Source organism: Chelonoidis abingdonii, chromosome 3 (genome assembly GCF_003597395.2).
Source record: "Chelonoidis abingdonii isolate Lonesome George chromosome 3, CheloAbing_2.0, whole genome shotgun sequence".
Classification (NCBI taxonomy): Eukaryota; Metazoa; Chordata; order Testudines; family Testudinidae; genus Chelonoidis; species Chelonoidis abingdonii.
Genome location: NC_133771.1, coordinates 151,417,395 through 151,441,296, shown reverse-complemented (window position 1 = coordinate 151,441,296; position 23,902 = coordinate 151,417,395). Strand labels below are relative to the sequence as shown.

General features: G+C 42.4%; 1 protein-coding gene across 1 annotated transcript in view; it reads right to left on the bottom strand.

Annotated features, from left to right (window-relative positions):
- Nucleotides 1–23,584, bottom strand: part of LOC116820146 (opsin-5-like) — a 53,203-nt gene extending 29,619 nt beyond the window's left edge. Inside the window, exons 1-2 of the mRNA XM_032772412.2 lie at nucleotides 23,464–23,584; nucleotides 13,573–13,778 (exon numbers count right to left, since the gene is read on the bottom strand). Of these exons, the coding sequence (XP_032628303.1) occupies nucleotides 13,573–13,778; nucleotides 23,464–23,584 (327 nt within the window). The remainder of the gene's footprint in view (nucleotides 1–13,572; nucleotides 13,779–23,463) is intronic.
- Between the last annotated feature and the right edge of the window lie 318 nt (nucleotides 23,585–23,902).

Genomic DNA, 23,902 nt, shown 5'->3' with positions numbered 1-23,902 from the left:
CATATACGTGAAACAATAACTTGTAACTTCTAGAGCTCACACACAGAATTATCAGACCTATTCATTGCAACAATGTGTAAATTAGAGTGTTCCTTTCCTTAGAATAGGCAACAGGTTGGCTGTTAATAGAGAGGGGTCTGAACCAGATTCTCAGATCCAAACAATTCCAAACTTTGCTTGGTATCCAAATTTTACAAATGGCTCCTTGTTTAAAACAGGCAGAACCAAATCTACTTACTTACATTGGCTCCATCAACATAGCATCCGGGCACCTTGCAAACTGTAAAGAATTTATCCTCAATACTCCTGTGAGGTAGAGAAGTACTACTACTTCCTCATTACAGACAGGCAACTCAGGCGCAACAAGATCATGGATCAGATCCAGCCCCACTACACCGGGCAAAAATGCCAGAGCAACATAAAGGGGCTCTACAAGCCCTGGTTCCAGCTGGAGGAGGATTCCTCTGTGCAGGCACTGTGGAAAGTAGCTATAACGGCTGCCTTCTGAGGACCCTCTCACAAGCCATATGGAAGGAGTTGTGCCAGGGTGTAGCTGGGGACAGAGTTGCAACTTCACACTGTAGAGATCCCAGGCTGCTCTGTGGCCATACCGCAGCCCAGGGAGGCTGCCATAGCATAGACAGGTGACAAGGGCTGTTTAAGCAATGCCAGGGTCTTTCCCAGCCCCCTCAAGTAGTCCAGCCCAGCAGGACGTAAAGGTGGCTTAAATCCAACTTAGTCCTTCCCTCCCACTGGGCTGTGAGTGCCACTAACTTCAGTGGGGCCAGGATTTCAGCCTCAGTGATTTGCCCAAGCCCGAGGTCAGGAAGACTGTGACAAATCTGGGAATTGAACCTAGATCTCCTGAGTCCACTTTTAATTTCCTACCACCACCAGCCTTCCTCTGAACAAACACATTTGAAATGCTTTAAATTCTGGATCTGAATTTTTCAGCTTCAGTGTAATTTTTTATTTTATGGTTACTTCTTAGCCATGCATTAAATAAAGTAAATGAAAGAGTTCTCCTATAATTTCTCTTAAAAACACACCCAAGAATGGCAGCTGTGAATATGCATGGAAAGCAAATAGAGGAATTTTGCTAAAACAACTAGCTTTCTTTAGATAAAATCTCTTTCTACTGACATGTATGGGCACGTATTCTGAAGGAGAACAAGAATATTTTGCGGAGATCAGAACAGTAGTTTTATGGTAAGTTAACTCTCCTGTGGAGAAGAGAGCAAAGCATGCCTCCTTGACAGGCCATGACTTAGTGTGAAAGGTAGGAACAGGCGCCAGCTGTAAAAATGGGCTTCTCTCAACTGTTGTCACCACTCCCTCCTCTCCTCTGCAGCAAAACTGACAAGACAAAGGAAAAGACATAGAAAAGGGGCTTTTGTTTTTGTCACACAGCGCAGTCTTCTATTAAGTATAATGCTTCTCCCAAATGTAAATGAAAATACCAATAAGCTAGATTGTACCCTAAACACCTTCTCACGGAGGGGGTCCTATATATGCACGTCTCCCTTTTCCCAGGGGAAAGACAGGTAGGGGAGTCAGCCTCTGATGTGTCAGTTTTCCCTTACTTCCCTCAAATCCCACACAAGACTCTCCATTAGAGCTGGGCAGGAAACAGTTTCCTATCCCACAAGTATTTTCAAGAGTTGAAAAATGTTTCCTGTCTCGAATCAGGACAAAAATGAGAAATCTCAAAAATATTAGTAACCTGAGAAAACAATGTGTGTTGTCTTGTTTCAGGTCAACTGAAATCTTTCCTTTCCATAATTTCAAAACTTTTAGTTTTGATTTCATTTCCACCTTTTTGTTTCAGTCTTCTTAGCTTAAATTTCTAAACAAAACTGGAATTTTTCATTCTGAAAACGCTGAAGTGAGCCATTTTGACACTTTCAAAAACTTGTCCTCAGCATTTTTTTGAGTCAGGAAATTTCTCAAACCCAACACTTTCGATTTTGACAAAATGGCATTTTTCAATGGATAAAATTATTAGACTGCTTTACTGTCCATGAGTTCAGGGATCTGCAAGTTAGATAGGAGGAAAAGGGTGCGGTGGGTGTGATCCTGCTGAGACAAACACAATCACTGCAGGAAGAATGTTAACAGCCAAAGACAGTATTAGCTCTATCTTTCCTGAGAATCCCTTATCTAAATTGGTGAATCAGAGGGAGGTGGAACTGGGTCATAGAGGCAGCTGCTGGTTGGGAAATCACATTTCAGTTGGAATCATGACAGCATGACTTCAATGATACTCTGTTTGCAGAGTGCTAGGGTAGAGATGCAGGGAGTTGAAGACCGATGTGGAGGTGCAGGGACTTCAGGAGGATGGCACTATGTCCCTGGAGGATACCCAGAATCCATGCAGATCTAGACTCCTGGTTTCTTCCATGAGATAAGGTGGTGAAGCCAAGCCCTTCTAATGGGAGAATGCAGAAAAAAACCCACAAGAAAGTGGACCTACAGAGTTGTTTGCACATAGGAGTACGATGTAATATGAAGCAGAATCTTATAAAGCAGAATGTATTAGATAAGGATTAGGAGAAAAATCTGTAAAACATTAACACTAACACTCATCACTGAAAGATTCTGATGTAAAGCAAGAAAGCCTACACAAACTCTCCTCCCCCCTCCCCCAACATTATGTGAATTTCTACCTCCTCCCTTTCAAATGAAATGGGAGGAAGGATGCTGATGTGAGTAAGGCTTAGGCTACGTCTACACTGCACGATTATTTCGAAGTAGTTTAAACCGATATTACGAAACCGATGTTATAAAATCGGTTTTGCGCGTCCACAATGCGATCACAAAATCGATTGCTTGTGTCCATGCGTCCAAGGTACACATCGAATTTCAGGAGCGGTGCCACTGTGAGCTGTTCCTTCAGCTATCCCATAGTTCCCACTTCTCGTGTGAGAGCACAGTGCCTGAGGGGCCAGAAAAACATTGCCCCGGGTGGTGCTGTGGGTACAGCCTCACCCCTCCCTTTGTGAGGCAGCAGACAACCCTTTGGCGCGGGTTTTTCGCGGAGTGCATTGAGCAAACGCCATAGCACAGCAATCATGACCCTGAGATCACAAACGGTATCCTGACCGTTGTCAACACCTCGCGTACTCTCGTGCTGACTAACTGAAACAATGAACTGCAAAGGCAGGAGGAGAGGAGGAGGCCAGCTATTGCACTGAGCGGCGAGGACAGCGATGACGAGATGGAGGCAGAATTTCCATAACCGCTGGCCCCAGCGTTTTGGAGCTACTGCTATTAACGGCTGCATTACTACCCACTTGAACGCCTGAATTTGGCCGGAAACAAGCACAGACTGGTGGACAGCATTGTTTGACGGGTGGACGATTCGCAGGGCTGCGAAACTTTCGCATGCGTAAGAGCAACTTTCTTAGAACTTTGTGACGATGGCTTTTCACCTGCTGAAAACACCGTAATACAAACATGAAGCAGCCCTCACAGGGAGAAGCGAGTGGAATAGCCCTCTGGAGCTTTGCAACCCAGGACAGTAGCCGGGTCAGTTCGGAATCAATTTGGATGGGCAAATTCTACTGCTGGGGGGCTGCAGTTGATGAAGTAGCCAAAGCAATCGTTAAGCTGCTGCTACGAAAAGGTTGTGACCTGGGGAAACGTGCAAGGTGATAGTGGAGGCTTTGCTTGCAATGGGTTTTCCGAACTTGGTGGGGCCATAGATGGAGGAACCCTATCCCTATCTTGGCCCCAGAACACCAGGACCCAGTACGTGAACCGCAAGGGGTACTTTTCAATGGTCTGCAGCACTGGTGACCCACAAGGCGTTTCACTCACATCCCACGTGGGATGGCCAGGAGGTTTTCATGACGCTCGTCGTCTTCAGGAGCACTAGTCTGTTTTAAACGCTGCCAGCAAGGGAATACTTCCCAGACCAGAAATAACCGTTGGGAATGTTCAAATGCCTATGTTATCCTGGGGGGACCCAGCTACCCTTGATGCCATGGCTCATGAAAGCCATACACTGGCAGGCCTGGACAGTTGGTCAGAGCTGTTGCAACTACAGGGCTGAGGCCACAGTGCCGGATGTGTAGATGTGATTTGGCCGTTTAAAGGGTCGCTTGGCGATCGATTACTTACTCGCTCAGACCTCAGCCAAACCAATGTCCCGCCTTGCTATTGCTGCTTGCGTTGACTCCACAATCTTTGTTGAGACGGTAAGGGGGACATTTATGGCTGGGTGGGAGGCGGAGGCAAATTCACCTGGCCGCTGGTGAGCAGCAGGACAAGGGAATTAGAAGAGCACCCTGGAGGCGCTGCGCTCAGAAGAAGCCTTGAAACAAGTTTTCAGCACGGCCAGGGTACGGGTGACTGTTTTGCTTCCCCTTAATGAAACCCTCGCACTTGATGGACTTATTCAGTGTAAGCAACCCACCCTCCCCCTTTTTCATTACAGGTTGGCGAAAAATAAATTCGTATCGTTAAAAATCATTTATTATTCATTAAAAGTAATTTATGATCTGTTTTAAAAATCATGATTTTTTCCTAACTAGATTTCCCTGTAAGCAACCCACCTCCCCTTCGATGTATTCTGTATTACAAAGGAACTATTAAAAAAAAGGCAGAGAATGTAGGAAGGTAGCGTCCCTGACTGCTGGGCTTTGGAAGGAGGGGGTAAGGGAAAAGCTACTACACATTGTAGCGTAAGTACAGCCTTTTCCTGACTCTGCAGGGGTGGTGGAGGAGTAGCCGGGTGACCAGAAAGCCGTTCCACCACGCGTTCTTACCGTCTGGGTGAGGGAGATATGGGACGGGCGGCTTGCAGGGAGGTTATAAGGCTGCAGTGGCACTTGCTACTGTGCTGCTCTCCTGAAGCTCCACCATTGCTTGGAGGATTTCATTTGAGACGCAGGCGATCCAAGCGTTTTCTTCTGTCTCCAACGCTTGGTCTTCCTGCCTAGCCCCTCAATCGGTTTCATGGATCTTTCTGTACTTTGCTACCAATCCTTCCAATCATTTCTGTTTATCCCTCTCATTGCGTGTTACTCAATAATTCTGTGAACATTTCATCTCCGTCTTTCTCTTCCTCCGCCGTATCACAGCACACCCTCGTGATGCATTAGGACTTCTGAGAAATGTGCAGCTTGCATGGGGAAGGCAACCAGGGGTGAAATACAGTATGTGAAAGCATACCTTTTTAAAGAGCAATGGACAGTACTCTTTCACATAGAACACTATCACCTTACAGAGCACATGTATCTCTATACAAGGTCGCATTTGTAGCCGTTTAAATATTCAGTTGTCTGTGTGACTGGTGTGACAACACAACGCAGGTACGGCCAAACGTACGTCAGCGCGCGATGGTAAGTGAGGCTTTAAAATTTTGCTTCTCCCGCCGTTCATATACCAGTATCTATATGAGCCTTTCTCCTGTTAAGAGACTGCAAAGCCCAAACCTCCCTCTTTCACATACCACCAACAGCGGCATGGCCTTTATATACGCTCATGCTAGTGATCACCCCTACATCACCCCCCGCATCGGTTGCTGTAGCAGGAAGAATCCTGCTGGCCAGACGCTGAAAACTCGTCGCTATCGCTCCTTCCCATCCGCCCCGCTCTGGCCATAGCAAAAATCGCCATACAGGTCTGGCCCCTGTTACATTCCTGACTGTCTACAAAGTAACAATGGATGGATATCTTCTCTGACAATACCACCGCAGCAGGCAGTATCTTGTATGCAATGCTTCATGCATGCCTTCATGCCTGCAGTACCAAATGTCTTTGCAAATTGCAAGGCGTGAAAGTACCTACTATGGGGGAACGGGAAGGCTGTCTGGCCAGAAAATGTTCTCATATAGCATAAGGGTTTTTGAGTTTCCTCCACGATCGATTTCATGGACATTAATTGGAGGATTTTCACTCATCCCCAGACATGTTAACAAAATTTTCCTGTAACCAGAATGGCTGGCGACTGCAGCAAAAGCCCTGGTGTCATGGATCTACAAAAACCGTCTTTTTTAATCCGGGTTTGGTACAGAATGAAGGACACTTACCGGAGGTCGCTTCCATGGCTTCCAACTGTCTGGGCTTCTCGCTTGGAGCGCAGGGACTTGATTCTTGGGTTCAAAAATCCTGGCTGTTGGGTTTACGGACTGCTGTTGCTATCACCACGGTCATCTTCATCCTCAAATCGTCTCCTCTCCCCCTCGGCTACATCGCAGACAACACTTATATTCAATTCCCAAAGTCTGAATCCAGCGGACAGGGTGGGGCACTTGGTAGCGCTGACCCAAAATTGCATGTAGTTCAGCATAGAAGGGCATTGTTTCGGCGCGGCCTGACCTTCCGTTTTGCTTCTCTGCTTTCTGTAACCCTGTCTAAGTTCTTCAGTTTCACTCGGCACTGAAGGGAGCCCTGCTTGCCTTTGATCAGCCACAGGATTGAAATTCTTCAAAACTTTTTCATTTCGTCTTTTGAACCAGTGCTGATGTGGCACTGAAGTCCTTCACCCCAGATAGCGATCAGATCAGAACCTCCTGTGGTGGTCCAAGCTGGCGCTCTTCTTCGAATATCAGGAGACTGCAGTGTGGACGAGTGCAAATGAGCTCTGTGTGGCACCTGTGTGTGTGCTGACCACTCACGGTGACATCAGGAAAGGAATTCAAAAGTTGGGATTCAGGCTTTTTCCTGGTTTACCTGGGCCAGTCATCAGTTTAGCAACCCACACTGGCTAATAGTATGATGTGTCCGATGTATCATGAGTGCCCCTCTGACAATGCGTTCTGAAACCCAAATTGGGAGGGCTCGACTTGGGCAGATCAATCGCTCCCTTCTGGTTTCGGTGAAAATTGTAGTATGTCCTGCTGGGGACGGTCTAGCCACGACTGCCTGCCTCCAAGTGACCCCCCCCGTTTATGTCACAAATAAGTCTATGTTTCTTATTCTTGTATTCCTCACGACTGCTGACAGAAATGGGGGTGGGCCCTGCCACAGTAGCTGCAGAGAGTTGGAGAGAAGTGAAGCAATGAGTGCGGTTCTTTGCGGGGAGAACTCTTTAATACGCCATGGCAGTAGCTGCGCTTTCAATTTTACACTTGACTCTTCCTTCAGAGAGTAGCCGTTTAGCTGGATCTGTAAAGCAGCAGAGATCCTGTGGCACCTTATAGACTAACAGACGCCTGTTAGTCTGTAAGGTTGCCACAGGGATTCTCTGCTCTTTGACTCTTCTTGTAGTCAGGACTGACTTATTTTTAGACAGCTTAAGGGAGGATTGACTCAGGGCCAGTGAGTCAATCCCAAGTGTGCTTTTGCGTGTTGCGCCCCCGGCTGATTTTAGACAGGGCACTCATGATAGCAGTGGACAGTTAGAGAAGGAGTATAACCGTCATGTCATTGCCAGTTTTCTCTGGCAGTAGACGGTACAGAACGACTGGTACCATCTGCTAGCATTGCAAAGATTGAATGCTGGTGGTACGCTCGAGGTCGCCTCTGTCTCCACGCATCTAGTACACCAATGTGACGGGGGAAAAAACAAAAAGCGACGGGTCTCTAGTGCTGCGTGCTATTGTTTCTGCAAGGGGCAATCCGGGAGAAAAATGTGTCGAAAGACTGGTCTTCTGATGTTTCCCGGAGCCAGATATGACTGACAACGTTTACCCAGAAACCCCCGTGACCATTAACATTTGATCAGGGGCCGGGATCATGGAGACAGAACGGGGTGCTGAGGACTCCCGCTATCCCACAAGTCCCAGCAGTCTCTTAAACTATTGCATTCTTGGCTTAGCGCCCAGTGGTCTGTTTTTAGCTTACAACACGTTCTTTATTGGTTCACGGAACAGCTATTCAGTTTCCTTCCCTACCCGCACGAGAAATGAAAGTTAAATAAAGCAATCTGGTAGTACTTACAATGTCACCTCTTTTTACTGAATGCTACTGACAGCGATCGCAGCAGCGAGGAGCATAGAGCTTTGCACCATTGGCAGTATCTAACCAATGAAGTAATTCTGAGGGGTTGATTATTGCTACTGAAATCGTCTTTCCTGGTGGTAGATGTCAGTACTACTGGGAAAACGTAGAAACTGGTTACCATCTCCCCTCTTTTTGGTACACTCACCAGTAAATGGGACAGAACGGATAATAACCCTGTGTAAATTTTGAAAGGAAAATGGGGGATTAACTTCACTTGGACTGGGTCAATCCTGCCCTTTACGTGATTAATAAAAAAAAAAAAAAAAAATAAATAGAGTCAGTCCAGACAAGAATAGATACAGTGTATTTAAAATCGCTGTGTAGGCACAGCGCAGCTGCTCCGCATCAGTATTCACAGAGGGAGCCGCTGAAGTAACGGCAACCGTGCTGTCCCCACCTTACCTGGCTACACAAGCAGTGCCCCCACCCATTGTGGCATGATGTTTGGAAGAATAAGCATGATATAAGAAATCACAGAAGTAGGTACTGGAGATCAGATGAGCGGGAGGAGCCACCATGGGCTATGACAGTCCATGTAGTCAGAATCTTTTCTTTACGAAGGAGAGAAGGGTCTCGATGAAGCTCAGCCCCAGGGGTTGATAAGATGAAGACAGTTACCAGGCGTTTCTGTACCATTCACGTCGAAAAGGGAGGTCATTCCATTTTCACCCCGGAGCCCCCGGCCACACTCTGAGGAGCAATCACTGGGCAGCCGTTCTACCCTGGGAGGGACGAGGAGGGATACTGCTCTTCACCGCAGCAGCATCGCGTCTGCCAGAGCATTCAGTACACAGAGTGGTGACATTTACCCAGTACTCAAGGAATTATTTATTTCACTTTTTTTTACCGTGCGTGAGAGGGGAAAACAAATGACGAGCTGCTTCCGTGAACCACGCAACACACCGTGTATTACCTGCAGACTGGCGCGCAGCAAAATGCCAAATATTTTTCAGAGACCGCTGTGGAGACTGGTAGCTGTAGTTCCATTACCCCTCCTTTCCCTCCATGACCATCCGTTGAGTGTTGAGCTTCCGTTACTGTTGTCACGCACCGCTGTGTATCCATGTAGTTTATTTTTCAAAAGGCTTGGCATGTCACGTTCTTTAACGGAAGGCCTTACATGATAAAAGAGATTTGTTCTCACCTACAGCGACTGACATCTTGCTATCTCCCGTAAGGTCAATGCAGGAGATACTTTGCATTTGAACTGCATCGCCACCCGTGGTATCAGAGCTGGACACGTGAAGAGGAAATGTCACTGTAAAGCTCTCGGGGATTTCTCCTGTTTACCGGCAGCTCGCATCCGAGTTTGATTGCGGACCAGAGCGGGTCAGTGGTTCGCACGTCCTGCCTAGGAATAATAGAGTGCAACAGAGATCAGTGTATCAGAGAGCACAGGTTGCCGTGGTCAGTATTCACAGGGGTTGCCCCTGCAAGAAGCCACCCGTTGCTTCCTCCTCCCTCAACCTTCCTGGGCTACCGGTCATTTCCCCTCCCCCGTTTGTGTCATGAATATTAAGGATACCAGAAATAAGAAACAGAGACTTGTTAGTGAGAGAAAATGCATGCGGGGGGGAGCACGGTTGGAGGGCAGCGCCCGGGGCTATGACAGTCCAGGCAAATGGACTCTATTTTTAGATACCATAAGGAGGAAGTTGACGCATTGCCAAGCGAGTCAATCCCAAATGTGATCAAAAATTTATTGAGCCCCCAAGTTTCAATGATAGCTGTTATTAGCCGTCTGTCCTATTCTACTGCAGCTCGGTGCAATGTGTTGCCCTCGATGTTAAGCAGTTAGGCGGTTCTTCCTGGATGTGGGGGCAGGCTGCAGAACTGTCTTACACAGAGAGAGGAGCAGAGACTGCGCTTCAGTGCTGTGGCGTCCCGCTCTACCATGCAGCATTCAGTACACATAGGGTGACATAGAAAGTAGTCAAGAATGATTTCTTACCCTTTTTTTTCACGTTGTGGAGGGGGAAATAAATGAGGAGCTGTTCCCGAACCACGCCAGACACTGTGTTTTACCCTACAGACATGGGAGCTTGCGAATAATGCAAATTAATCTTCATAGACTGCTGTGGACTGTGATAGCGGAGTCCTCAGTACCCGCCTCCCTCCCTTCATGAGGTCCCTTGAGTCTCTGGCTTCCCGTTTACGCTTGTCACGCAGCGCTGTGTATCCTGCATTTTGTATTCAAACGCTTGGGCGTTTCGTTGTTCTGTAACGGGAGCTGGATACAACAGATTATGGTCTCCGCCTAAGCAATCAGACCTGTATCTCCCGTACGGTCCATGCTGAAGCTCTTTTTGGCGATTGAGACTGCATCGCCAGCCGTGCTGATCGAGCTCCACGGCGGACAAGCAGATAATGCCATTCCAAAAGTTCGCGGCGGCTTTTCCTGTTTACTGCACTGCTGCATCCGGTTCAGCCTGCTGTCCAGAGCGGTCCACTGCAGCACTCTGGATGCGCCCGGAGGCCAATAACGTCGATTTCGTCCACACGAACCCTAATGCAGAAGTAATCACTATCGATTTTAGCGCTACTCCTTCGCTTGGGAGGAGTTCCGAAATCGATTTAAGGAGGCGGTAAAATCGATATTAATGACGACGTCATGTGAACGGATACAGCGTTAAATCGGTATATCGGCCATTAAACCGATTTAAAGTCGCAGTGTAGACCTGGCCTTAGGATCATGAATCAGAAGGTCAGGAGTCTTTGCTCTTTGCCCCAGACTCCCTGTGTGATTCTGGGCAAGTCACTTCATCTCTGTTTGTGCCTTGGCTTACTTATCTGTAAAACAGACTGTGTTAGAAAAAGTACGCTCATCATGAGCAAGTGTGGCAGAATCTAGCCATGAAACGTTTGTCTGTCGAGCCACATAGCACTTTGCTTCATCACTCCTTCCAGTACCACATAACCAAATACAGAATTAACAAATACCATAATATTGCTCATCATTTTCCTCAATCAATTTAGTTTATCCAAGAGACGTTTCGGAGGTGACTTGATCACAGTCTTCTCAGTACCTACACAGGAAGAACGTTTCTGATTGTACTCTTTATTCCAGCAGACAAGACCATAATAAGGCATAACAAGATCAAATGGAAGCTAAAGTTAGACAAATTCAGGCTAGAAATAAGGCACAAATTGTTTCCAGAGAGAGTAATTTACCACTGGAACAACTTACCTAGGGATATGGCAGATTTATCACCAGAAATCTTTAAATCAAGGCTGGATGTCTTTCTGAAAGATACAGTGTAGCTCAACCAGAAGTTATGGTGCAGGAAATACCTGTTGAAATTCTATATCCTGTGTTATGCAGGAGGTTAGACTAGGTCATAACAGTCCCTTCTGGCTTTAAAATCTGTTAATAAAATAGGTTTTACCCCTAGACGCAAATTGACTTTGACAGAACTACTCATGTTAAGCATCTGGTTTAGTGCTTTACTGGGTAAGAGCCTTAGTAAATATCAAACAACAAAATGAGGGCACAAGATGAGTAATTTTTGCTCTAAACTCTATTTGAGCAAGTGGTGCCCTGTGCTGCATTGTGTCCAACTTTAAAGTCTTAGGACTTTTCTATACTTACGGCTAAATCCGCCCTACTGCGATCGATGTAGTAAGTGTTGATTTAGTGGATCTGGTGAAGACCTGCTAAGTAGATGGCAGAGCGCTCTCCCATCAACATCTTGTACTCCAGCTACCCGAGAAGCGTAAGGTAAGTTGGCAGGAGAGACACTGAAGTAGCATAACTTAGGTCAACTTACGTTGTTAGGGTAGATCAGCCCTTAATGAGTAACTTGGCCAGGACCTCCAAGAGCTGGAGAAAAGCAGACTCTGTAGGCTGAACTTTATAACATCATTCATAGCAGTGAAATGATGCTAAATAAAATTGAAGTATTAAAAATGAAATCTGAGCAGACAATGTTAGAATCCTTGGTCTCCCAAATAGTGGAGGAGACAACCTAGTGACTTTCCTAGAAGAATGCAACTTCCTTCACTCAAGTGGTGCAAAGCTGAAGCTTCCAGTTGTTTTTCAAGGGTAGCCCAAAGTCAAGCATATTGCAGTAATACAGTTTTAAGAACATAAGAAAGGCCATAGTGGGTCAGACTATGATCCCTGTGAACTGTCCCTCGCTTCCTGTATCCTGTCCAGTATCCTGTTTCCTGAAGTGGTCCATACCAGAACTTCCAGGGGAGTGTATAGCACAGGGCAATGATGGAATAATCAACCCCATCTTCCACTCCCAGCTTCTGGTAGTTAGAGGTTACTAAGGTGTGGAATACTGTGGCATGATAGAGGAAGAGCCAAAAACCTCTGGGCCAGACCTAAATGAAAAAAAATTACTAGGTGCCACGACTGTCACCTGGACATGCAAGAGCAGCAATGACTCCCAGACAGTATACCTTCACCACTGCAGCATAAAACAAGAGGCTCCTACTTACATTTGTACTTCTGTTAGACATTGTGAAAACAAAGAGATTTCAGTATCTGGGTTCAGTGAAAAGCACATGAAGATCTGAGCGTCCTTCACATATTGCAATCCATTATATGTGTAACCCATTGGTCACTACACTTTATGTGTCTCCTCTGTTGCAGAGGATCAGAGTCTGACCTCAGCTGCAAAACCTGGCTCTTTATCTCAAACGGTCCCTTCTATCTTCAAAAATGCAGCCATCACACAAAATGTTTCACTATTTTCCTGAGCAAATGGAAACTTGTATTTGAGACCCTATGGGAAGAAGACAGGTTCTCATTACCATTATTTGGCACCTCTCAGAGAACAAACACAGTAAAAGGGCTATTCCAGCCAGTCCAATAAAGTCTCATAGGCAAGTCAATAAAACTTCATGGTCAATGGTATCGAAGGCTCCTGATATTTCTAACAAAATCAGCAAGGACACCAATGGCTACCAATAGAAAGAGACCATCAGCCAGGTGTTAACAAGATTCTTTATATACCAAACTCACATGCAAAACATCAGACTGGGAGGAAACAAAGACATCTGGCAAATCAAGTTGCAACTGGAGCAGCTCCTACCAAACCGGCTCAATAAACTTGGTACTGTAAGATGTTAAAAGATAATAGACTAAAAATATAAACATGGGACTTCACAAATATTCCCAACAAAAGGCACTGGGTAGGAATATGCAAGCCCACTTGATTACCCCCTGAAAATGCAGGAGGAGGCTATGCTTAGATTGCTAGTTCTGTGGAGCTTGAACCACCTTTTCATTCCTTGTGTGAACAGTGCCTAATACAATAGGGCACAGATCCTGGCTGAGGCTCTAGGCACTACTATGCAATACAAGCAATACTAATTAACAGTGCACCTTTAAGGAGCAGTACAACATTGAGTGTGGTTTCAGGATCTTATTGGGTAAAGGGATTTTTGGGGTGAAAGATCACTGGGAACTGGTTAAGACTGGTTAATCTAGAGAAACACTTACATTTTTGGATGCTTATCTGAAACAAACCAGAACTATGATCCATTGGAAAGTCATTCGTCACTAATTTTCACTCTCATAACCCTGAGTGGTTATTTATATACAGCACATGTGCAGAAATAGCACTAGTTATTTTGTCTAATTAAATAATTCACCACATAATGCATTCCTACCTGGCATGTCCATATCGATGTGATGAGGAATCCATCATCTTTAAAGACATTGAAGATTTCAATGATCCCTCGGGAATAACCAAACACAGACACACTTGCGTCTGATACCGCCAGATTAAATGTAAGATAATCCATGGGCTGCAGGACAGCTCTCTGCTTATAGAGAACAAAAATCACAATGCTGTTTCCAAACCAAGACATCCATCCTGAAAAATAAATTAAATTCCATGAAAGTCAAATTAAAAACAAACAACAAAAAATCAGGAAACAGCATGATATGTAAATGCATGATGCCTATACGTTGATAGACAGTACAATGGCAGGTTATTTCATTAAAAACAAATAAACCTGAACATTTTTACTCCACTGTGTTGTGTACTAGGCCTCCTTGAGTACCCAGGTACATTTCACGTGTTAATTTCCTTCTTCTGAATAACACTGGTAATAAAACTGGATAGCAACAATGTACTTGTCCACAGAAGAACAACCATACACGGGTAAAGAAAAATTAAGTCTCTAATTAGATGGGATCCATGAAGCATTCCCAGTACAGAGACAAGAACCATCCTGCCAAACGCTACAGCTGTAGGCATGCCATATCCATCTGCCTGGTAATGTCTAGTAAAAGTGTGTGCAGACAACCGGCCAACAGCTTTGCCAGTCAGTTCTAGAGAGCCACTGCCCTGTTCAGCTGGCGAGATGGAATTGCTTTTCATGGAACAGTCTGTGATCTCCTTGTGACAAAGAATACTGATTGGAATACTGTTTAGGAATGCACATTTTAATCCGTTTGAAGTTAATATTTTTAAGGCCTTGTGTCCTATCTTTCAACCTCAAATAAATGAAGAAGCCCTCAGAAACTGGAAAGCCCTCTTTTCTGTTTAGATAGAATTGTGTCTCCCCTCAGATATTGAAGGTACAGTGATGTCTAGCAGCCATCAGTCTTGTTGAAAGAGAAGAGCATAAGGTAAGAAGGGAATTATGAATCTGGTGAAAAATCAGTCAGGCACTCGTGCACAGAGACCGTGATTTTTAAAGGCATATAAGCATTAGTCCACACAGTGTTGCAAGGCCTAAATCCCAGATTTTTAGGGTATTTAGGTGTCTATTTCCTGTGAGTCAGGTACCTAAATACCTTTCAAAATCTGGTCTAAGTGACTTAGATGGCTAAGACTCATTTTCACTTAGGAACACTTAGGAGCGTATGGCCCATTGACTTTCAATATGTCTTCAGCTCCTAAATGCCAAGCCATTTTTGAAAATTTAAGGACTTGTCTACATGGGGACATGGAGAAAAGTTAATTCTAATTAATTAAAGGTGTCAATTTGAAGTGGATTAGTTAAACCACATTCAATTCCGGTGTGGGTGCTACATGGGGACATGGAGAAAAGTTAATTCTAATTAATTAAAGGTGTCAATTTGAAGTGGATTAGTTAAACCACATTCAATTCCGGTGTGGGTGCTACATGGGGACATGGAGAAAAGTTAATTCTAATTAATTAAAGGTGTCAATTTGAAGTGGATTAGTTAAACCACATTCAATTCCGGTGTGGGTGCTACATGGGGACATGGAGAAAAGTTAATTCTAATTAATTAAAGGTGTCAATTTGAAGTGGATTAGTTAAACCACATTCAATTCCGGTGTGGGTGCTGTTAATCAGAATTAAATTTGTCTTAATTTGGTTTAGTTTAATTCACTTTGGAAGCAAATTAAATTAAACCACATTAAGGCCACTTTAATTCTGAATGAAGCTCTTGAGGTTTAATGTGGTTTAAATTCACATCTTTAGTTAATTCAGATTAACTTTCCTGGATGTCCCCATGTAGATAAGCCCCAAATCACTTAGGCCCAGCCCCTTAAATGTATTTAGGCACCTAGTTCTCATTGGAATCAATGGGAGCTAGCTGCCTAGATACCTCTGAGCATCTGGGCATTAGACTTTGCAACACCGAATACTGCAATGATTTTAAGTCCGGGCCAAAGGGTCTGATCCAAAGCCTAGAGGATGTCAGCAGGAGTCTTTCCATTGATTTCAACAGACTTGGGATCAGGTTCAAAGCACATGGGCACAAGTTACATGGAATGCCATTGACCTTATGGAAAATAAAATAGGTTCTGTAAAGCGAGGGCTGCCATCTCAGAAACCGGTCTAGCACAGACAATTGCTATTCGAAACAGTCTTAAGGGTTAAAAATTTGAGAAACTGCCTACATAGGCTCCAAAAGAGGATTTCTCAAACCCTGAAACATTAGATTCAACCTGCAGATGGGAACCATCTGTGTATTAGGAGGCTTAATGCTAAATGGAGCTCTGAAGAAATTTTTGGGCAGAGGGGCTGTAGAATATCCCTGCATAGTCTCACTAATCGCCCCCAAAGTGGGGAATCAATACATTAAGGATATGAGGGGACAGACTATCTTCCTAAAGGCTTGCAGAAAGCTGTCTAGCTCTGCAGAGTTAATTATGAAATCTCACTAATGGCATGAACAATTTATAGTCAGGACAAGTTAACTTGGAAGGTACTCATGAATCAAAAAAGATTTCCCATTACTTTAATTCAAAATGCTAACCAACTTGGGCCATCAACCCATAAAAGGCAAAATTAACAAGTATCTTCTACAACAACACAGAATTCACCAGAACATTGGGCAGCTGAAGACAGGAGTGAGTCAATGGAATTACTTTGGACTTGCACAAGTTTAATGAGAGTAGAATTTGTCCCTTGATTTGGAACTAATTACTTCAGTATACATACAAATTGATAGAGAATGTTTAAATGTTACAGTACAGAGATTCCTGAACAGTGGTTCATAAAGTCATTATGCTAAACGGCTGCCAAAGCACTGCAGAGGATGGGTGGGTTTCCCTTAAAATCTATTAATATGTAAATTTCATTTGCACACAGTGCATTTGCTGGGAATATACAGAACTACCTTTGTAGCACAGTGAATGAGGAGAATTTTCAGTTAAAAGAGAAGTTAAAAGAGAGAGAGGAAGAGATCTGTTCCCATGGAGAAACTCAGACCTTTCTCAGGCTACGTCTACACTACAGGATAAATTCGAATTAGCTTAAACCGATTTTATAAAACAGATATTATAAAGTCGATTGTGCGCGTCCACACTAGGCACATTAATTCTGTGGTGTGCGTCCATGGTCCGAGGCTAGCGTCGATTTCTGGAGCGGTGCACTGTGAGTAGCTACTGTAAAATAATGAGGCCAATAATGTCGATTTGCGTCCACACTAACCCTAATCCGATATAGTAATATCGATTTTAGCGTTACTCCTCTCGTTTTGTAGGAGTACAGAAATCGATTTAAAGAGCCCTTTAAATCGATATAAAGAGCAGTGTAGTGTGGACGGGTGCAGCGTTAAATTGATTTAATGCTGTTAAAATCGGTTTAACACTGTAGTGTAGACCAGGCCTCAGATTTGAAACTATAGAGAAAGCTGGAGTATGAGAGAGTGTGTGAGAGTGTAATGGGGGTACTTTATAATAAATGCACTTCTTGGTGAGTGAAATTACAGAACAACCTTGTGTATGGCACAGCCACAGTGGAGGGAGTTGATTTTACAGAAGCAAGCAGACAAGCTTTCTCTGCTGTGTCGAACACTTAAGATGTGTGAAGCGGCTTGCAATTTGAATATGTTAATATACTTAGCAACAAACTGAGGGGAAGTTATTCTAATTATATCAAATTCTAAGGCAAGCAGTGGCACCCTCATAAAAATACTCCAGAAACAAACGCCATCTGGTGTTTTTGCATATAACAGCAAAGAATTCCTGCTACCAAGGATCAACATTTATTTATACGTTTCCAGGCCATTAAGCATCTAACACTGAACCCCCTGTTTCATCATTGATATGCTTTATTAAAGTCACTGATTATAATGAACATAAACCAATAAAAATAGTTTAGTTTATAAAACAATTTAAAGATGGATCAATAAAAGACAAAATGCAGTATAGTGAAAAAGAAGAGCAAGGGCTTCACCATCAGTGATGTTGGGGGGAATTCCCACCAGTTGCTTTGCAGATGGCACATGTGTCAGATAGATCATATTTAGGAAAAAGCCTGAAAAGAAACATCTGGTATATGAACTACTAAGAGGTACTTGTATTCCCATGTGGTGTGTCAATAAAATAGAAGAGCATAAGGTAGGAAGGGAATTATGAATCTGGTGAAAAATCAGTCATTCACAAATGTCCTCACAAGAGGCTACTTAAAAAAACAGAGGAGTCCTGGAGTGAGGGGCAAAGCTCTGCAATAGATCAGAAACTGGCTAAGAGCGAGGAAATAAAGAGGAATCTGCTAGCAATCAATATAAATCAGAAGTTAGGAACTGTAGAAAATTGATAAGGGAAGCAAAGTGACATAAGGAGAAATCTATGGCCAGTCTCTCAGGAAGATGTTGAACAGAGCTACTAAAGTTAGACATTTTTAAATCAGCAGGTTAAGATAACTCACATCCAAGAGTTTTAAGAGAGCTGGCTAAGGAGCTCACTGGACCATAAATGTTGATTTTCAATAAGTTTTGGAGCACTGGGGAAGTTCCAGAAGATTGGAAGAAAGCTAATGTTGTGTCAATTTTTTAAAAGGGTAAACACAATGACTCAGGAAATTATAGCTGTCAGCCTGACATTGATCCCAGGGACGATAACGGAGCAGCTGATATGGGACTTAATTAATAAAGAACTAAAGGAAGGTAAAATGTAATTCATGCAAATCAACATGGGTTTATGGAAATAGGTCCTGTAAAACTAACTTGACACCCTTTTTTGATGAGATTTCAAGTATGGTTGATAAAGGTAGTGTTGATGTAATATACTTAGACTTCTATAAAGAGTTTGATTCGTACCATACAATATTTTGATTAAAAAACTAAAATGATATAAAATTAACAAGGCACATATTAAATGGATTAAAAATTTTCTAATTGATAGGTCTCAACATACAACTGTAAACAAAGAATCATCTTTGAGCAGGTGTATTTCCAGTGAGGTTGCATAGGGCTCAGTTCTTGGCTCTATGCTATTTAATATTTGTATCAATGACTTAGAAGAAAACATGAAATCATCACTGATGAAGTTTTCAGATGACAAAAAATTGGGGAACTGGTAAATAATAAAGAGGACAGATCACTGATTCAGAGCACTTAGATTTCCTGGAAAACTAGGCACAAGCAAACAGCATGTGTTTTAATATGGCTAAATGTAAATGTAGGAACAAACAACATATGCCATATCTACAGGCTAGCTGTCTCTATCCTTGGAAGCAGTGACTCTGAAAAAGATGGTTTGCCAGAGGCTGGAAATGGGCGACAGAAGATGGATCACTTGATGATTACCTGTTCTGTTCATCCCCTCTGAAGTAATTGTCGGAAGATAGGATACTGGGTTAGTTGGACCATTGATATGACCCAGTATGGCCGTTCTTATATGTGGGGCATGGTGGATGATCATCAGACCATGAGTTCCCAGTGTGACACTGTGGCCAAAAGAGCTAATATGATCATGAGATGCATAAACATGGGTCTCAAGTGGAAGTAGAGGTTATTTTACCTCTATATTTTGCACTGGTTCAACCACTGCTGGAATACGAGGTCCATTTCTGGTGCCCACAATTTAAGAAAGATGTTGATAAATTGCAGAGGGTTCAGAGAAGAGCCACGAGAATGATTAAAGAATTAGAATACGTACTTTATAGTGATAAGCCAAATAGATTGAGCTCTTTGAATATAACAAAGAGAAGGTGAAGTGGTGACTTGATTACTGTCTACAAGTATCTACATGGGGAACAAATATTTAATAATGGATTCTTCAGTCTAGCAGAGACTGCTATAACACAATCCAATGGCTGGTAGCTGAAGCTAGACAAATTAAATTGAGATTGGATGCTTGAGATTTATGCTTTAGGAATTATTCTGAGGAAGTTCTATAGCCTGCGCTATACAAGAATTCAGACTAGATGCTCTTCTGGCCTTGGAATCTATGAATCTTCAAAAAGGCCAACATTTGATGATAGGCTAGATCAATGTGGCAGCATTTTAAAAATAATTTACTTCTGCTGCTGTCATAGGTTTCACCCCCACTCTGAACTTTAGGGTACATATGTGGGGACCTGCATGAGAACCCCTAAGCTTAATTACCAGCTTAGATCTGGTTGCTGCCACCACCAAATGGTTTAAACACATGTTTATGGGAAAGTCATTTGGAAACTTTTACTTCCCCCTCCCCATCAATTCCCTGGTGAACACAATCCAAAATCCTTGGATCTTAAACCAAGCAGAAATTACTCATCCCCCCTTTCCTGGCAGGATTGGAGTTTAATTTCCCTTTCCCCCACCAATTTCTGGTGAGTCCAGATCCAACCCCCTTGGATCTTGAAAAAAGGAAAAATCAATCAGATTCTTAAAAAGAAGACTTTTAATTAAAGAAAAGGGATAAAAGAAATACCTCTGAGAGATTAGCATGCAAGCTACTCTCACAGAAATCAGATTCAAAACACAAAGGATGTTCCCCTGGGCAAAAACCTTAGCTACATAAAAGAAAACTCAATTTGATTATCCCTCTTATGCAAAAAGACAAATTCACAAAAGGAAATAAACCTAAGCTAATTCATTCCTTCTCTAATACTCACTACCCTGGTTGATTCCTGGATCTTTTCACTCCGGCACAGACCTTAATGAATAGAACAAGGGAAGAACTTCCCTCCTTCCTCTTGTAGCATCTTTTCCCCCCATTGGTTCGTCTGGTCAGGTGTCAGCTAGGCTAGGTGAATTTCTTAACCTTTAACTGCCTGTTTATGACAGCTGCCATGTATGTGACACTCCAGTAAGCGTTAATCATGTCTCAGAAGCCGCTCATAACTTGATGTCAGCATTATTCTGGCAATGACAATCTGTTCTGAGGATGTCATGTTTCTGCTATCTTTCATTCACTGAATAAGCTCTCAATCTGCTGCAAGAGAGTTTTGTTGGTTTTTTAATTGAAATAAACCAGGATATCCTGTCACACTTGTCACACATCTTGATTCAGATTGCTCATTGTCTGAGCAAGCTGCATAATAAAACAAAAGCTAACAAACAAATAAAATCAATTAAAAAAATCATCCTCAACCTCTTTACTGCAGACATAACAAACTTGGAACCAAAACTGGTACTGATGGCGGGTTTTGTTTTGTTTTTTTAGAAAAAACATGAGGTGGCATTTGTGAAAAGAAAGGAGAACACTATAAGGGTCCTTGGAAGACATCAGAAAACAACAAAATATTCACACTTCCTAGATTGCAAGTTCTTGGGAGCAGATTTCACACTTGGCTATCATATTTTCAGTGGCAGTATTCATGCCAGGTCAGAAGAGAACGGAACACCTCCTGCTCTGTCCTTTGACTTCTCAACACCCAGACTGGCACTATTGCGGTCTCCTAATTTGTGAAAAACTGTGTAGGAGCAGAGTTAGAACATTCAAATCACAACCCATCAATATGGCACTGTAAACAAACAGCACATCAATTGGAACTAGTGGGGAAAAGACAGTAGAAGTGAAGTGTCAGGCTCAGCTGTTATCAGAGGCAAATGATTTGCTGTTTGAGGCAGTAATTGGATTGGGTAGCTATATTTAGACAGGCAATGAATTAAGACAAATCACTGATGCAGTAGAGGAATTGTGTTCTAAATATACCTTTTTGTTCATTACAAGAAAGAGGCAAAACTGTAGGTTACAGGGAATGCTGCTCTAAAATTCTGCTGATTCTCTTATACACTGAGCAACTTTATGAATCATTGACTCAAGGAACTGGAATAGGAGGAGAAAATCTCCCATGTTGCTCACAGTGGTTGTGATTATGCTACGTTTGTAAGAATGCCATGTAATGAGGTTATGCTCCAACTGTATTGTAATTCATTGTGGTTTTGCCTGTATAAACAGGACAAAGCCAATTTAAGGGTACTGTGCTACAATCCTGATTTTTTTCAATCATAGGTTAAAGGGTGTTCTTTTTGTGTTTGGAAGTAGCCCTTTCTAGAGGTCAGAACACAATTTTTTTTTCTAATTATGCTGTCTGTCACTACTATAGATTGTTTGTAAGCTGCCTCCTTCCTCAACAACAACAACAAAATCCAAACAAAAAGCAAACGTATTGGAAGAGGTTTGCACAAGAAGTAAAATTAAAACACATTGTTTAAAAATGATCTAGGGGAAAATCTTTTTATTATTCTTCATTGTATCATTTTTATTTCTTTAGAGAAACCTGCAGCATCAAAGTGCTGGGGAGGAGTCTGGTAGGTACCAAGTAATCACAGTATCCCATTCTCAGTAGAGCTAATCAGTTAAGACCTGATCTTGAACCACTGAAGTCAATGTGTGTTTTGTCATTGACATCAATAAACACAGGATCTAGCCCTAACTGAGAATGTGTTCTAGTGTGGTTCATTCAGGAGCTGATTGTGCTGTGTGCTTTCTAGGCTGCTGATGCTGCATGCATGTGTTTGTACCTGCGCACACAGGTCTGGGGTAAATCAGAACATCTCTGCTTCCTTTTGACCACATTATTTTTATTCAGCTTCCTAATAAAGTGGCTGCTATTTTTTTCTAACTTTTTTCTGCACTGTCTTATTCTTTACTCCAACTGCATTATGTCGGCTATTTCTGTTGGTAAAGATGCCAGTTTCACATAGATATAAGGAAAGGCTTTCAAGTCTCTTAATCATGGCTATGTGTTTTCCTTTACAAGTATCAGGTGGTGGTTTGCAGCTGCTGGTGATAATGGGGGGAATACATGATAAGATTAGAAAAAGAAAAGTTTATTTAGCATGATTATTTAATTTACAAGCCTGTTTCTCAATGGTTGTAGTCAGGAACTATTTCTCTTTACATTGCTGTGGAGTTCTCATTATATGCAGCATCTTTTAAATGCAGTTTCATTTCTTTATCATTTATAAATGTAGATTGATCGATTAGATAGACTCACTATAAAGCTAAGATGTGATTGTGAATTATTCCCTGGAAAACAGTTACCTTTTGATATTGTTTCATATGAAGTCTGAATAATAAATGGCTATTTTTATTTTCTTTGTCAACTGGTACATCTACATCCTTTGAAATTTCATAAAGTCTGCCTACAGAACAACAGATACTGTAATTCACCATCATCCTGCACTGAGTTTGCTGTAAATTACAATACAGTACTTAATCCAAAAAAGTCTTAGGAACAAAGTGAGTTAATATGAGGTTCCATTTTCAATCTCTTTTAATATAAGTGTATAATAACTGCCTTGCAATGTAATCTGAATATCAAGTTTTTAGACTTATGCACATATTATTGTAACTACTGATAGTGAGTAATAAATTAGTACTTAAAGGAATCTTAGACTCAGATCAAGAAAGTTTCCTCTAAACGTATATAAAATATTAGATGGAAGAATTTTACAAACAAATTCTATTTCATTTAACTAACGTATTAGTTTTAGAAGGTGAACTATTTGCTGAACACAATCTGAATGCAGACTGCAGTAAGCAGAAACTAGAAGCATAGAACTAATTGAATGCCACTGAGACATTTTGAGAAAACAAGGTAATGTCATATTTTTCTGCACAAGATATTTTGTTCATATCCACATCTTAAACGAACCTTAGTTAAAGGAATAGCTTGGACTATATCATCATATCCTTTTGCCCCCTATACAAATGTTTGCATTTAAAAATAATAAAAAAAATAAAAACACTAGCTCCTTTTTTTTTTTTTTTTGAAAGAACTTTCTGAAGAAAAAGTTGCAGTTTATGACATCTTGTTCCTTTGTGGATGAACACTATAGGAATCCCTTTGAACTTCAGTCCAAACTTAAAAAGGAGTTTCATTTCATAAGCCACTCAGAGATACAGTACATACCTAAAGCCAGTAGGTAAAAGCCTATAATAGTCTCTCCTTGTTCTGAGACAGGAGGCTCTTTGTTCAGAAAGGTGATGTTGTTGTTCCTCCATGGTGCCTGTGGAGAAAACTGGAGAGACATTTTCAGGCAAAGTCTGTAACTCAGAACTTGCCCTTTCTACCCCTCGTGGTTAGTCTCAAATGCCCAGTAAAAGAAAATCGTTTCTGGCTTTCTTAAACTTCTACTCCTTGCATTCTAGGAAGCGGTGCACTGAGACTGAAACTAAACAGAGAGATCTCAAGAGACAAGAAAAAGCTTTGCAGCCCTCTGACCTGTTCTTATTTGCTAATCCTATCTATTAATACAACCCATGAATCTGTGACCAGACCAAGGCAGCTGATTTCCTTATATCCCTGGTGCTGCTAAATGCAGAAACCTTTAGTGACTAGAGAGAGTATA